The following is a 16,095-nucleotide window of genomic DNA, read 5'->3' as shown; positions in this document are numbered from 1 at the left end:
ATAAAATAAAATAAAATAAAATAAAATAAAATAAAATAAAATAAAATGGCTGCAGGGCAAGCAAGCAATGAAGTATCACTAGCATGTGAGAGAAATTCAAAGTAGCTTTGGAGAATTTGGACCATGTCAAGTGGTCTTGCCTCCAGGCACTCAGTGAACTTTCAGCAGATCACGCAGTTCCAAGTACCTCAATTCTTGTAGAATGCATCAGCAATACAACAAAATTAATATGCACTGGATTTATTTCCTGAACAGTGTAAGTATAAGAACAAAAGGAATCCAGTGTCAGAAATCACTAGCATTAATCACTTTTTCATCGAGAGCAGGCTTTTAGACTCAGAAGTCACAAGTAAGAAACTCCTGGATATGTAGATTTTTGCTTCATAAAAAAAAAAAATAATTACAGATTCAGAAGTGGCCTATATACACACACTGACATTTTGACTTTAGGAAAAAATGGTATTAAAACCATCTTCTGTCTGTAATGCTTGGAACAAATACCACCACCATACTATTTCCTCAGGAAAACTAGAGTGTGATCAGTTCCTTGACAGCAGTTTAAAAAGTTACCAACACTCACTGTTGGCTGAACTGAAAAATATGGAACAGGTACAGCTTTAAAATATTTCATCCTAACAAGCTCAACAGGTAGTTTGTAATCTCAGTGCCAACCAACCACTTGACCTGCAATTGTCTGCTTTGCATTTTATCCAATACTGCTTTGAAGTCTTCTAATATTCCCAAAACCACAGAGCCCATTGTGGGGTTTCTTCCCTGCCTCTGATGGGTAAAAACACAGAGTTCACCTCATATTTGAAGCAGAATCCAGGTGCTTCAGAAGTCTATTTGTTGACTAAAAATCAGCCATACTCTTCAAAACAACTGCAAGATTTGTGCCCCTCATTATCTCTCACATTTAAGTCAGAATCGGGAGGCTGCCAAAAAAGAGCCAAAACAAGCTTCTGAAAAATCCCTCTGCTATGTTTATAGCAGAGGGATACTACCCCTTACACTGAGCAAGAAGAGCACAGGACACAGTTAAGACTATGTTTTCCACATTCGTATCAAACTTAAGCAAGACCAATCATTTTTCAGATAGCACCTTCCAAAACGCTAGTGGCAGAGCAGGCTGGAAAGCAAGGGCCTGACAGGAGTATCAGCCTTTCCTCTGCACTGGGAGCAACTGCTTTATTTCACTTAAGATTCTAGTGCACCCTACTAGCACCCTAGAAAAGACTCCTTAAATTAGGATTTCTTGAATTGGGATTTATAGATACTGGTTTTAAAACCTTACTTCAGCCAGTACTCTGCCAGATCACTTTTCCATCAATATTAAACATCATTTTTCTCTTGTGCCATGGATTACTATACTATCAAGCAGTAATAAAATTTACCTCCTCTGCAGAAACTCAAGACTTCCCATTAAAAAACTGAGATTCAAGTGTTAAGTAGCGTTTCAAATATAGTATCAAAAGCAAGCTTACATATTAACTGTAATATAACCATTACCATCAACACAAATTTGGTCTGTTCAAGAAGAACATTTGCTCTTTTAAGTTGGAACCAGGAAGTTCTTTGATGCTGTATTAAACCCTTTCAGAGTACTAAGTGAGCACGCAAACATCTGGAAAGAGGAAACAGAGGTATACTGTTATAGATGCATCTTTCAGTGCCTCCTCCTCCCAGTCAGCAATAGCTGTGTCAGGGCACGCACAGAAGCTCCACTCACTATGCAAAGCTAACACGAATAAGGCCGCAGATGCTGAGACTGATGGGAGGCACCTATCCCTTTTTTATGCTCCTCCACGTAAGGCACAAATAAAGTGTAGCTCTGTGCTGAGGGGTATCAGGGTCTGCCTCTGTTCAGCACTGCACCATGCAGACAGTGCCAGCAGCAGAAATGCCAGTAGTGTGAGGAGATGCAGCAGCGTTCTGTGGGTCCAGCAAGGGGTAGGCAGGCATAACACGAGGTGGGACCTGCTGGGGGACAGTGAAAGGATTACAACATAAAACAAAGGGGGAACACAGGTGTGCCTGGGGAATGCTCCATCCTGGCAGGTCATCACACATCCTTCATATAAAAACCTATTAGAACTGTCACATTACCTAAACGCTGACACAGAAGGAGAATAGAGCATGTACCCATGTAATGCTCAGGAAGGACTTAGTTCTGCATTAGTTTTCAGAAACATATGCTCTAGAGAACATAAGGCATCACAAAGCAGTATAAACTTAATGCAAAATTACAATTCCCCTAGTTCCCCCCCACCCTTGTCTTTAACAATAGGATCTACAAAACCCCAGTCATCGTTATCCAAAACCTGTTCCACCTAATTTCTGTTGACATTACTTCTGTGTTATTTGGTATTTTACAAAAGCTTCATTTTTGCAAGTCTAAAACAAACAAAAATAAAAGCCCCAAACATAAAGAACATCTGCTGTTTTTTAAGACAGAAGAGACACAGGTGATCCCATGAAAACACTGCAACACTAAAGCCAGAGATTTTCTTCCCTACTTTGAATTACACTATTGTATACTGTCACCACTGAAATGACTTTTTAAACAATGAATATAGACTGTAAATGTCAGTTGATTATTCACTGCATGGCATGGTTTTGTTTGTTAAGGGCTTGGATTTTAGTTATTACTATTCACAAAGTACTTATTTCAGCAGAACAATCCATGCTAATGAGGAAAAAACTGCTCTAGTAGAAGTCTAAATCGGTACTCATGTTGTTTCTTCACTGACTGCTTCTTGTGCTCCATTTGGATAAAAACTGCAAGGGTGAGCATAAAGACATGATCTTAAATGTAACTGAATTCATTACACACCTTAGAAAAGTGAACTCAAGAACCAACATTTAGTTTGAGGATACACAGGGATTATGAGATTAGAATCCTACTGGCTTGCTGGGAGGATTCAGAAAGATAACTACAAATTACTTAGAGGGCTAGTGTCAAAAGGACTTCTGTACTTACTTAGCCTCTGCTCTAGATTACTGACCCACTTATGAAGAGCTAAGCATCCCTGCTGCGTGATGCCAACACCCACTCCATCTGTTTGCTTCTGCTTTCTCAGAACCTCTATTAGTCTGTGTAAGAAGTTGTTAATTACCACACGAGCAGCTTGAATAGTTCACGAAGCATCAGCCTCAGTGTGTGGTCACCTTGACCAACAGCACAGAAACAGAACCATCCTAATCGCGGTAGGATTATCAAAAGCAAAGTATATGCAGACTTCTGCAGAGTTTCATCAATTACATTCAAGCCACTTTCAGTTTTGAGAAGAGCTTGGACTTTTTTAGTTCTTTCAGGTTTCAAGGATGAAAACATTTACTAGAGTTAAGTATTGTATCAACCTCGATTGACATTTCCAACAGGACCAGAAACTTGTGAAACCACAAGGGAAACTTCTTTTGAGGGAATAATGCAACAGTTGCAAAAAGAAGCATCTCCAACACTTGTCAATATGCTGAGTTAAACAGTATCAAAAATCAAATCTAAAGCTAGTTAAAAAAAAAAACACATAACAAAACCCAAAGCCCTCTCACTCATGTCAGAACTGCATCTCAGCAACTTAGCACCCAAACTTCTTGCTGACAAGTAAGGAAAAAAAAAGTTTGCAAGTCAGTCTTTTATTGTTTATCCCTGCTGAAGTACAGATTTTAAGACATTCATTAAAGCAAGTCTCAAGCAGCAGTTTTATTAACTTACTAAATCAAAGAACAAAAATCTCCAGAAATCATTACAGTACTCAGCTGACATTTGTTCTTTCTTCGGAATGCAGACTACTGCTATAAAAGTGAAAATAATATCAATAGTCCAAAAGCCAACTTTGAAACTCAATTCTGTATAGCACTGTTTGCAACCCTGATATCATCTCGCCCGTTAATTTTAAACTAACAAATGGCTTTGGTGTTAAACCTCATGCAATAGGCAGCACCACTTCAAGAGTCCTCTAGCTCCCTTCTTACTCATAAGGTAGCCCAGAAAAGTAAAATTTTAGTGAGCGCTTTTTCAGCTGACCCAAGGATAGCCAAGGACAGATGATAACAATACAGCACATCTAAGAACTACTCATCGAAAGTCAAAGACTATACAGAGTTTAACTGAGCTTCACATTCAGTTTCAAGGAATTATTTACTATTTCATAAAGAGGTCATGCAACTTGAAGAAGCTACTCAAATACAGGCAGCAAGTAGACCAGGAAAACAATGACAAATTTGCATCTTGTTTGTACCTTTGAATACTATAATCAAAAGAATACTTGTTTAAACATCTTGAAGTAGCAAGATTTACTGCCCAGTACCCTTGCAGGAAAGGTCTATGAACTTGCTCCAAGAGCTCTCTATAAGTTAGATACCATTTGTGTAAATCTATATCCTCTGTAACGTGAAAAAACCCTCCAAATTAAGCATTTTGTCTTTGCTGTGGCTTTGACTTGGCTAAAAGTCATAAAGCCGTCTCAGAGAAACGTATCCTAATTTGTCCCAACCCTAGTCTACTGATACACACAAAGACAAGAAACTCTAATAAATATTTTGCTTTTTAGCCAGCAATAGAAAGCAAAAAGGAAACCCAGACAATCTGAGGACTGCTCCAAGGAAGACGATATGAGCAGAATGCAGCATCAGGAACAAAAGGTGAATAGAAAAGAAAGAACAGAGAAGAATTTAAGTAGTCAGTGATTTAGAACACATGTATGGTTTTCCCAGAAAATTATGTCAAATCTAAAGAAGAATCCTAAACCACTATCAGATAACAGCCATAATATATTTAATAGGTGGCAATCATTACTGACACTGGTCAAACGTAGCATGCACCACGATTAATATAAAGTTTAAAACTCACTGGGACCAATGCTAAAAATACAGAAATTAAGGTCATAAACACATGCAGTTTCTCTCCCTTACAAACTATGATGTATGTCAAGCGGCAAAGTGCCCAGAATATTCCTGTATCACCAGATCCTCCAGCAATTTCATAGAAAGACAAACATCTGTAGAGTGGTTTGATATTTGTGAAGCACACTTGACCAGCTTACACATGCACCTTTAGTGGGAATTCTGTACATCAATCTAGAACACGCTGCATTATACTTACAAACATAACCCTTGCCTCTCGCACAGCAGTTGCTATGAATTAAGTTGAGAAAGTCAAAGGGGTAGAATGCAAGCCGTTCACCTGAATATATACATATAAGAAGCAGAAGAGAAGTTCTAGAAATACTCCAAGTTAAAAGCACTTCCATTAACCAGTAACAAATAATAATTACAGTAAATAAACAAATCTTCAAACTGCCTCCCAAGATAAACTTTCCCTTCAGAAGGAAAAATGGATGCAGCTTTTACGACTTAAACAAAACTAGAAAATAGAACTGAAAATAATAATTAGATGACTGAAGTGTTGACCAAGGAAAAACTAGTCTTTTTTTTCTGAAGCAGAAGCGTAGTTTCAAATAAGCCCCTCCAATTAGTATTATCAAATAGAAGCACAAGGCAGTGTTATGAACTAAGAGCAATGCTAGGCACCACCAGACTACATACGAATTGGAATCCAGGTAGTAACAAACACAATGTAAAAATTATTATTAAAAATTGTGACTCGACAGAGCATGTGGTTCGGTTTTAAGAACTGAAGCAAATGGTACATAAAACCAAAAGATGTTTTAAAGAATCTTTAACAAATCAAAAGCATGCAACTGATTCTTTTATTCATTTGTTCACATGACAGCCTAAACATCTGTTTAGTTTCTTAAGTGATTATAGAAGTTTCAAACACAACAGCACTTACCTTGGTATTGTCACACATTTTGTATTGCAATTCTGAGTGGTAATTGCCTTCTCAAGCTCATCCAGCTGTCCTGTTTTCTTTAGCTTCTTGACCAAGCTTTTCACTGCTTTTTCACACCACTTTTCCTCCTGACCATTCTGCTCACCACCACCAGCCCCTCCAGAGCCACCAGCAGATTTTTTCCACCCCAGAAGTCTCTTCACAACTGGTGGAGTGAATGGCAATATTGATGACATGACTTTCACCAGACAGAACACTCAGCACGCAATAAATTAGTGATTCCCGTCTGATCCCTGAAAACACAAACCAAAACAGACACATTAGCACTGAGGTTTCACATGAGACACATACGTTGCTTAGGACCTTTCCCTACCAAATGCCATAGGACATGATATCTGAAAACAAGTCAGGTAACAGTTCAGGACTAGTTCACGTTTGTTACTACATCAATGAAATTAAAGGACAAAATTTATACAATCACTTCAGCAGTTTGCTATAGACACCTAGTTTTTCCTTAAGTCTTTCCTGGCTGAAGTCTACTCCAGAAATTACAGACAGTTAGCTTACTTGAATCTAGCTTTGCACCTAGTCTGAGCTGGTTTCAGTCATTTGCGAAAGTTTTCCACAAAAGAGTGACAAATTGCATACCCAGATTTGCATGGGCTGCCCATCTCCAAATTAAATTAATAAGCAAAGTTGTGTTTGGAGTGCCATTTAATCATTATGAGTTGACAGAATTCTTTCAGCAGCCAACCATTTGGCAAGCCTTTTATCATCATTTCTTTATGATTTAAATAACTACCAATTTTTGTGCCACTAGGGACACGGATTTGAAATTCACTCTGAAGTTTGGTGATGAGCTTATTCTTCTGTACCATGTATGAGAACTCCATAAAGTTACCTTACTTCCAAACCTCAGCACCCTTAGCTACATGAGTTACTTCAGTCAGCTGAAAGAAAATACCTTGCTTTAGCTAAACACTAACGCTACCTTCAGGCTACTTGATCAGAGCTTTCAAGGCAGCTTATGTGCATCCCCATCCTGAGCAGGCACGCTCCCCACTTCTATCCAAAATATACAGCCTCACCTAACTGAAGTTTCCCATCTGCAAAACAGAGTGGTTCATATCAGATACTTCAGGCTACAGTATTTCTGGGTAATTTATGCTTTATCGTGCCTTCACAGTTTCAACAAGAACCAACAAGTCACCAAAAACTAGATTATATTCCATGGTTAGCTTTAAATCTTAACTTCTTGACTTCCACAAAACAGAACGTTCAGTAGGAAGGACATTTCAGTTTCACCTAAATTACACCTCAGTGAAGCAGCTTTTGAGATCACCTGAAAATATGACCGAAGCAAGAATTGTAGCTGTACAGGCTCAAGGAGAGTTTCTGATTAACAGGGACTTGAGATTAACAACAGCCACTTCATGGAAGTGATTCAAGTAACCTATCCTAAATCAAAGCATTTATTTTCATGCAAGACTATAACATGCAAAGAACTTTTGTTCTTTCAAAAAGTGTTAAATTATTAGGGAATTGGGGCCAATACATAAAAGTGCAAAAGCATTACATTGTAGCCTTGGCTACAAGGAACAAGAGAAATAAACCCAATATCCAACATTTTCAGATGAAACACAGAACAGGACACTCAAGCTACAGTTTCCCGAAGAGCATCCAGCTACAAGCAGTCCAGGTCTCCTTTCTCCGTGGTCCCACCTCTGCACCAACAGCTATAACTCTCCCCGAAGACTCGAACAGGTAGCTGAGCAGAAACCATCAAGCTTTCTTCCTGAGTTAACTTTCATACCAGTTATCAAATTGCACCAGCTCATACCCAGTACTGTAAGGGCCCACACTGATGTTGGGTGAGATACAGCACGTGGATGAAGACTCTCCTCCAGCCCCAGCCTTCAACACCAATGTTAGCATCCACTCTAGCCCTTGAAATACAATCCAGGCATGAACCGTAATGATGATTTATTCTGGTGGCACAGCCACATCAAGCAGTCTTGCTCCCCTTTTCCACATGTTCTGAGCTGTTCACAGGGCCAGGAGTAAAACCCCTTAGGGCCCTAATCCAGTACACTGAGTGGCTTCAGAGGTGAAGTGGGATGCTCACACAGCCTCTGCTGCTTTAAGAAGCAAGGCTTTCTTAAACACAGCTTCCGAAAGAGGGAAGGGGATCAGCCATACAAGGCACAACCTGGGACAGCAGTTACTCTGAACTTCGTCACTGAGAGAGACTTCAGCTTCCAAACAGGGCCAACACTGGATGCTTCAAAGGCACACGAAATTCAGAGAGCAAACCAAAGGAGGATAGCCTATTTTGCTGCAAAGCCCTCATTTTCCAACACTGTCAGTTGATGGATTAATATCTGAACACTACATTCAATGCTGACAGATGCAGGCAACGGATACCAGTATCACTGCTTATCCACATGCCAATTCTTCTCATTTATGGAGCTCACTGACATACAAGATAGGCATTTCCTGTTCTTTTGCTTCAAATTTGACACCTGTCAGTGTCCTAGAATACTCTCGATTGTCAGCCTCATAAAGCACACACTTCTGAAGGGTCCCACTTACCACCAAAGTAAATTGCCAATTCTTCCAGGATCTTTGGGCATTCTCAACATTTTTATCTTATTTGCAGCTTTACAACACCCTTTGAAGTGAGGTGTCCAGTCTTGCAGTGTTCTTTCCCTTGGAACATATTGCTGACCTATATATAATTTCCTGTATTCACTTTCTTAAAATGAAGACTATCAATTTGCATTTCTGCTTTAATGTGCACTGACTGATATAAATCAGCAGGAAGAGTTTAGAAAGCCTATACGCTTCAGATTGTCTTCAGATTCAAACTCAGACTTTTCTGCTGTGCTCTGAGGTAAAAATCTCCCTTTATCCATTTTCAAAGTCAGTCAGTTCAAACTTAACTAATCAGAACTTGTCAGACACTTCACTTAGTTTTAACCAGCTCTCTCAGATAGATGTTTATCATTTCTCTAGATGCTTCCACAAAGCACATGTTTATCTGCTGCCCCATGGCTGTTTCTACATGAAAGCTTATTTTTTTTTGATAATAGGATATCCGTACCAAGTCCTTTATTACATCAATTCTCACACCTTACCAGCTAATTTTAAAAAACATATACCACAGCTGAAGACTAAGATTCTGGGAGACTTCAACTTCTTTCTTCTAACTACAGTCACACCACGTCAAAGATTTGCCAGGAGCATCACTAAGAATTTCAGCAAGTTATTCCAGTTACAGCCCCGTATTTTTCAAAGGCCAAGCAGAGAGAATATGACCCAAATAGGGCAGCACTTTGTTCACCTCAATACTTTAGCCCACTATGATGAATACTTATAGGAGACTCTTTCAGCCAGTTTAATTTATGCAAAAGTTGCGCCCTTCTCCATGCTGAGAGGAGGCACTTCCTAGTAAGCACACGGCACAATTAGGTTGAAGGTCAGATGAATTTAAATTATGCAAGGAAAAAGCAGCAATAAAGTAATTAAGAAATACCCTACTGGGTCCGAAGAGTGGTGCACCTAGCCTAGTGCCCCATCTGCAGCAGTAGCAAAAGGATATGCTATGCAAGACAAGCACATAAGCCTTGCTGGTTTTTGTATTCTGTTCCCTCTGTAACTCTTCAGCATCTAAAACTGCTGTAGCAGGAATATTAAATGCTGCCTTCCTATTGACTCCCTTTAGCAGCCATTTATGGACCTGTTGTCCACAAATTCACCTAACCACTTTCTGAACCTGCCTCCACAACCCCTTGTGGCAAACAGCACCAGGATTTAACATCCAGTTTTTAAAAGAAGTATTTTGGGATGTTTTTAATTTAATCTCTTCCAAGTTTCAGACTGTGCCCCTTGTTCTTGTGCAAGCTTTACTGAAGAACCGCTTGTATTCATCTTGTCCACAAGCTTCATGATTCTGTACATTTGAATCACGTCCCTCCCACAGAGGACTGTCAGCCTTTTGTGGCGAACACAGTATCTGAACACTGCTCACACAGTTTGGGAAGCTCCCCTGAACAGATGCCAAGCCTGAAGTTTTCCTTCTCCAATTAAGTTACAAGCACTTGAAGGCATGGCAGAGGGAACGATCTAAAGACCACAGAAAAGTTACATGAGATTACAGCTACATCTTTTCAGTCACATTACACTAAAGCTCTACATATCAGCATTACAAGAAAAAGCACAAAGATTTATACCTCATGAGCAATGTGCAGACAGAAGACAGACAGCACGTGTTTGCTGCTGAACATCTGGCAGCGGCTCAAGAATCTGCCCCTTCCACTGCCTCCGGGCTGCTCTGCGGCCCTACATCTGCATTGGGTTCTCTCTGTGTCCACTGAGGCAGACCCAGACATCAGACTTAACCCAATGCACTCAACAACCACTGCTACAGCTCTTTTTTTGACCAGCAGACCCCATTTCAATTCTCCACCTCTAACTTTTGCCTTCAAATTGACATAGGAGTATAAGAAGTTTTGATCTTTGTTCCCAAAACATCATTCACTTGCACACTTTCACTGCTGCCACTAGCTTCTTGGTAAAAACCCTCCTCTAGTCTTTTTCTCTGTATGTGCTTCCTTAATCCACAAAAGATGACGTTTTCTCCAAACGGACCCAGTAAACACTTGCCATACCACAAGCAATATTCCCACATTACAGAAACGGCTGCAGATTAAATACAGGCTAAACACATAATAACCCTTCTCCTTGTGATAGAGTCTTTGTGATTTCCTTGTAGTCCACAGGGAACCACCTCCAAACACTGAGAACCTATTTAGGGTCTTTGCTTTTTAAAGGCCTTGTATGTGCTACCCACCACTCATTCTTTGCGCTGCCTCTCCACTGCTTGTTCTGTTCCACTGATACCCAACACCATACCCCAAAATCTTTAACCTGCCCATGTACTATTCCCACATATCAATGTTCTGGTACTTTAAGTAATTACAGCGAGATTTCCAAGACTCCTTTCCGAGTTCAACTGTAGCTGAACTATCAGCATGATGGCAGAAGCATGACACACTGCAGAAAGCTTTTGCTATTTCATCCTCTTCCACATTCCCTGGATTGTGCCTTAAAACCACAGCTCTGAGTACCCAAGGAGCTTGAAAAAGAGGTACAAGTGTCAGATTGCTGGCACACAAGGAGCACACGCTGTTATACCCAACAGATTAAAGCTGGAAAATGTACAGATTGCCTAACTTCGGTGGTATGTTTCATCTCTGCCCCCATAGTATATTCTGCTTCCTCACACACACGTTTCTACAGCGGGTCAGTGCAATAGTTGGCAACTTGTAAAGTCACAGTTTGAGTCATGTCTGCTATTATTCCACTCTACTGTGGTTCTCTGGAACAAGGATTAAATATTAAGCTCATGATCCCAGAAATAACTAAGCATAAAAGATGAAGAAAACCTTAAAGGCAGCATGCTTGCAGACTAAATCTTCAAGGGAAATTTTCCTTTCCTGAGTGTCTGGAACTTACTATAAACACACTGGTGCTACCAAAAATATCAAGTGATTTCTGGCTAATTTATTCTAAAGCCTTATGCAACATATTTCATATCAATCTTCTTATTCATCTTAAACTTGAAATAAAGAAATGGGATCTCTCCTGGTTTTACTAGAAGTATTCTGGCTTAGAAGAATCTCATTTTCAAGTGCTCTTCTGAAATAAAGAGAACAGAAGTTAAACTCCTGAGGAAAGAAGATCAAGGAAAATTCCTTGTAGTATTTGACGGAGACTACAAGTTCATTTACTCACACTTTTAGTCTCATTTTTTGTGATACTTTAAATAGGTATTTTTTTTTCCCATTAATCCTAGAATTTGGAGGAGATTCTATACCAATTTAACCAAAAGTCCAATGCCTCACAAATCTCAGAGGAAGGAATATCCACCCTTTCCCTTCACATGCCTCCCTGCACTATTAGTTCTTTCAGAATAAGCACATTAATTGAGGCAGTCTCTTTAAGGTAGCATCAAGACCCTATGCTAGGGTAACCAGTACCGAGAGCTGAAGCTCAGGTTAGGTGCATAGGTTAAAGCTATGGCAGTACTGCATGCCACCTGTATTAATGCAAGGTCATCGACAATGGAAAAACTTTGAGAAACAATAAATCAAGTATTTAATCTTGCACTGAACAGAAGCAAAACAAAATTAATTTATGATCTGCTTCTGGATTCTTGAAGCAGTGTTATTCCAAATAACAAGGCAGCTTATTCTCTGCAGAATCTGAGAAAATTTTCCCCAATGTTAACGATGTCGATTTGCAGGAAACCTGAATTCTGGACAGTGTTCAAACTGAAAACCAACAGCACTTTTTCTCGTTTCAGACAGAACGCATTCTAGTTAAAGAACTTGGTGGAACAGACAGGAGAAGACACTTCACTGCTGTCACTACACCCACAACCCCTCCAAAACCTGCCTTTAGAGACTTCTTCTTCTCCCTCAAACACATATTAAAGACACCTGTTTTTGTCATATTGGAGAGGCTCGAGCCTGCTGTGCATACATACGTTTCTGAAGAACAACCACAGGTGGAAGTTGGACAACACACAAGCTTCTCTCCCTGTATTCAGGCCGGAGCAGGACAGCTTCAAGTACTTCCTTCCTGGCTGTTGGGCGTTCAGGTTTTTTGCCTCGGTGCGGGCAGAGAGCTGGGGGAAGGGGAATACAACCCTGCTGAGCAATGCCCCCAGATCCACCCCCAGCCGAGCTTCCCAGCCAATTAGGCCAGCGGTGGGGAGTGGCTCCAAACCGCTCCCTCCCGAGGGGCTCCAGCTGGCCCGGGCTCCAGCAGCAAAGCCAAGGTCCGGGTTCAGCTTTGACAAGAGCTGATGAAGTTCAAGGCAGGCTGCTTGTGATCCAGGGGGGCAGCAGCGAAGGAAATTCTCCCTCCGGGACAGCTTCAGAATGAAGATTTTGCAATGTGCCAATCTACAGCCTCAATTTGCACGTTATTTTTTTTAAGTTTCTTACAGTCTCATATTGCAATGCATCTTGAAACTCTGCAGAACTTTTTTTCTTTATATAGCTCATTGAGGAGAGAATTACCCATCTACTTAGAAAGTTTGAAAGTAGACTTTTTCCTCTCACTCATTTCACAAAGTTTGATTATGAATCAAACAAGAAAACTCTTGTTTCTCATGTGCAGAACTAAAATAAGCACCAACATGATAGAAGGGTTTCAGGAGCTAGTTTTTTTCTTCAATTACTAAGGACTACTGCAAGCTACAGACAAAATAATGAAAAGCTTTATTGCTATTAGAAAATTAGCACATTGGAAGCAAAGTGTGCATTCACACAACACGCTAAAACTGCATGCACCTAGAGATTTAAGAAGCCGAGATGTTAACTTCACTGATTTTGGATTACACTACTACTAAGACTGATGTATTTTAGTAGCTCTCCTAGAATTACCATAGAGGTACATTTACCACAACTGCAGTCGGCCAATTCACTTGTCCCTGCAAAGCTGCAAACTTTTTCCACATCTTTGCTTTTTATGAAATCACAGGCTTTCTCCTTAAAACTAAAAGCCCTTGGTAGAGCCACAAAAGAACCAAAGGAGCATTCCAAACCACAACAGTTTAAGCTCTTCTCACCTAAATTTGCTTTGGTTAAAATTGCCCATGTCCAACAGACAAAGGGCAGTTTCATTATTTTAGAAAGTAAGTACTCCTGGGGTATAGCTGACAGGTAGTCCCAGAACTGAATAGCGGGTACCCAGGTACCTGGTTGAGCTTCTAGCCACATAACTTAGCAGGTTCCCCCCTTCATTAAACCATAAACAAGCACATCAAGCAATTAGCTAATGCAAGCTGACTTTCCAAACCAGCCTAAAGTCAAGAAGTGTTCCTCCACCAGACCAGGCTCCCCTCCATGCTCGCTGAGCACTGAAGAGTGTCTTGCATGATGCTCTTCTCACTCCAGCTTAATTAAATCAAGCTCAAGCCCCAGACTGATCTGAGACGCAGGAACTGCTCTCGCACAGTCTCTTTCTTGGTCTTATTTCACACTATGGCAGTCAAACGCACTTAATCACAATAAAAAGTCATCTGGAACGACGCCTTATTCTTCCTAAGACAGTTAGTCTACTGGAAGTTGAAAGAAACGTTAAGTAAGACTTTCTGCAGTAGCCAATTTCTTCTAGCCCAGAGAGTACTGAGCACACGGCTGCCTGTGCTCTCCATTCTGTTACAAAAACCTAATCCCATCGCATGACCTGCAGCAATTCAGTTTAACAAATCAACAATTACAAATATTTTGGCAAACTAAGCTTAGGTATTGTTTGCCTCTCGGCACAGTTCACAACCAGTTTGTGGCTTTATGATAAAAGTCATTAAATCCAATCTGAAAAGCAGAATTTACAGCTCACTTAGCAAGTCAGGCCCATAAATGGATGCTTTCAATTACAGGGCATTTACATGCACAGTCATTAAGGCAGCGCTGAATACATTTGAAAACTCTAGAATACCTTTAATAATAATTAAAATTCTGCACTCTGTTCTTTATATAAACAAAACTTTGGAATTTTCTGCAGTCCCAAGTAGAGCTTGGATTCATTGTTATCCAGATCCTACTACAAAGCCTGTTCTCCCAGTACTTTTGTGGGAAAGCGATCAGAGATGGAAACAAGTTTTGTTTTTTAAATTTTCACTCACTAGCACAGATTTTTGAGCTCCAATAAACTCGACTATATCAACCAGTGCTCAACACTTCTGAAAAATCAAGTGGAACAGGAAGATGGAGGAGCACCCAGGAGAGCCTTTCATGTGCAATTCAAGCTCATTTGATTTTGCTCATGGATCTAGCTTCTAGGCTGAAGAAAAAAAAAATATACATCAGTTAAGAGACCAATGTGTTTTTTTTTTACTTAATTTTTCTTTTTTTTATTATTATTATTATGATCAAACTGAATCTCAGGAAAGCTGACAAGCTGTTCTCCAAAATCATACTACCCATGACCAGACTCCTCCATAAAGGAAAGTGAATCTTCCCTCTTGCTCATTTTAGTGACTGCCGGTGTAGCCCAAGCCTGAGCCATACAACTACCAAGTTACCCTATTAAACATCCCAATATTAAACATCCCAATGAAGATAACCCAAAGAACACACTTAAGTGAAGTTTAAGCCACCTCAACTGGGTGAGGGGAGAACCTCCCCCTCCCCCTTTTTCGAGGCATTTACAGTTAACGCTATCTTTCATCAGGACAGTGCTAAGCAAACGGAGCAGGGTGGGGAGGAGGGTCTGGCAGCTTCCACCTCCCCCCTTCAACCTCCTCCAATTCACAAGGGTTTGTGAACCTTGAAGTTTTAGACCAAACACGGCAAAAGACCTCCTCATGAACCATGTAACTCAAGCTCCGACACCGCGATAAAGCACAGGAAAGTCTAAGCAGCAACCTTGTTCTGTTAAAAAAAAAAAAGAAAATAAACCCTTTTGCCTTAACAACAGCAGCCTAACCAGCCCCTCACCACAGAGCCCAGCCCCACATACACACCACCACCAGTCAGCTTGCAAGCACAGCTCTGCAGGCAAGCAGCAGCACACCTGGGGCCAGCCGAGCAGCCCCCAGCCGCCGAGTGCCCCCCACACCCCCGATATTCCCCCCCTTTACCGCCTGCACCCCGCCGCACAGCGCCCGGCTGCTCCCCCCCCCGCCCCCCACCGCCACGGCCCGGGTTGTGGGGGCCCCCCGGGGGCCGGGGGGGGGGGGGGGAGCAGGGCCCTGCCCGACCCCCTCACACCGCAACAAAGCGGCAGCGGGGCGCGGGGAGCAGGCCTCGGCCCTCCCCCGGTGCCCTCAGCACCCCCCGGAGCCTCCCGGTCCCCTCAGCGCCCCCCGAGCCGCCCCCCCGGCCCCTCACGGCCGCCCCGGGCCCGACCTCCTGCTCCCCGGCTGGCTGCGCGGCCGCCCTCCTCCCTCAGCGCCGCCCGCCCGCTCCCATTGGTGGACGCGTCGGCCCGCCCACCCCCGCGGCTGGGAGGGGAGGCGGCGCGTTGGTCCGCTAGCACGTCGATCAAAGCAAAGAAGAGAGGGGATTGGGGAGTGGTGGGGAGCCTCCGCCCTCCTCCCCCACCGCTCCCGCGGGCGATTGGCGGGTGCAGGCGGCGAATCAAAGGGAGGGGGGAGGAGAAGCTGGGAGAGAAGGGGGGACGGGGAGGGGCGGGAGGGCGCGAGGTTCCGCCCCTCCGGAGGGATCACGGCGCTGATTGGCTGAGATGCTTGTCATTCCTCACTCGACGCGCCCGCTAGGGGCGGT

General features: G+C 42.0%; 1 protein-coding gene across 6 annotated transcripts in view; it reads right to left on the bottom strand.

Moving 5' to 3' along the window:
* The window catches only part of SMAD2 (SMAD family member 2), a 47,644-nt gene extending 31,832 nt beyond the window's left edge, over positions 1-15,812 (bottom strand). For 2 of the 6 annotated variants that reach the window (XM_035309900.1, XM_035309906.1), the window contains exons 1-2: positions 15,718-15,812; positions 5,795-6,087 (exon numbers count right to left, since the gene is read on the bottom strand). In XM_035309900.1, coding sequence (XP_035165791.1) covers positions 5,795-6,030 — 236 coding nt within the window. In that variant the 5' untranslated portion in view covers positions 6,031-6,087; positions 15,718-15,812. Of the gene's footprint in view, positions 1-5,794; positions 6,088-12,344; positions 12,486-14,492; positions 14,656-15,564; positions 15,586-15,717 lie in introns of those variants that run through there. The other 4 variants (XM_035309905.1, XM_035309902.1, XM_035309901.1 and 1 more) reach the window with 4 other exon arrangements.
* Between the last annotated feature and the right edge of the window lie 283 nt (positions 15,813-16,095).

This window comes from Oxyura jamaicensis, chromosome Z, assembly GCF_011077185.1.
Source record: "Oxyura jamaicensis isolate SHBP4307 breed ruddy duck chromosome Z, BPBGC_Ojam_1.0, whole genome shotgun sequence".
NCBI classification, from domain to species: domain Eukaryota; kingdom Metazoa; phylum Chordata; class Aves; order Anseriformes; family Anatidae; genus Oxyura; species Oxyura jamaicensis.
This window is presented reverse-complemented; position numbering and strand designations above follow the sequence as displayed.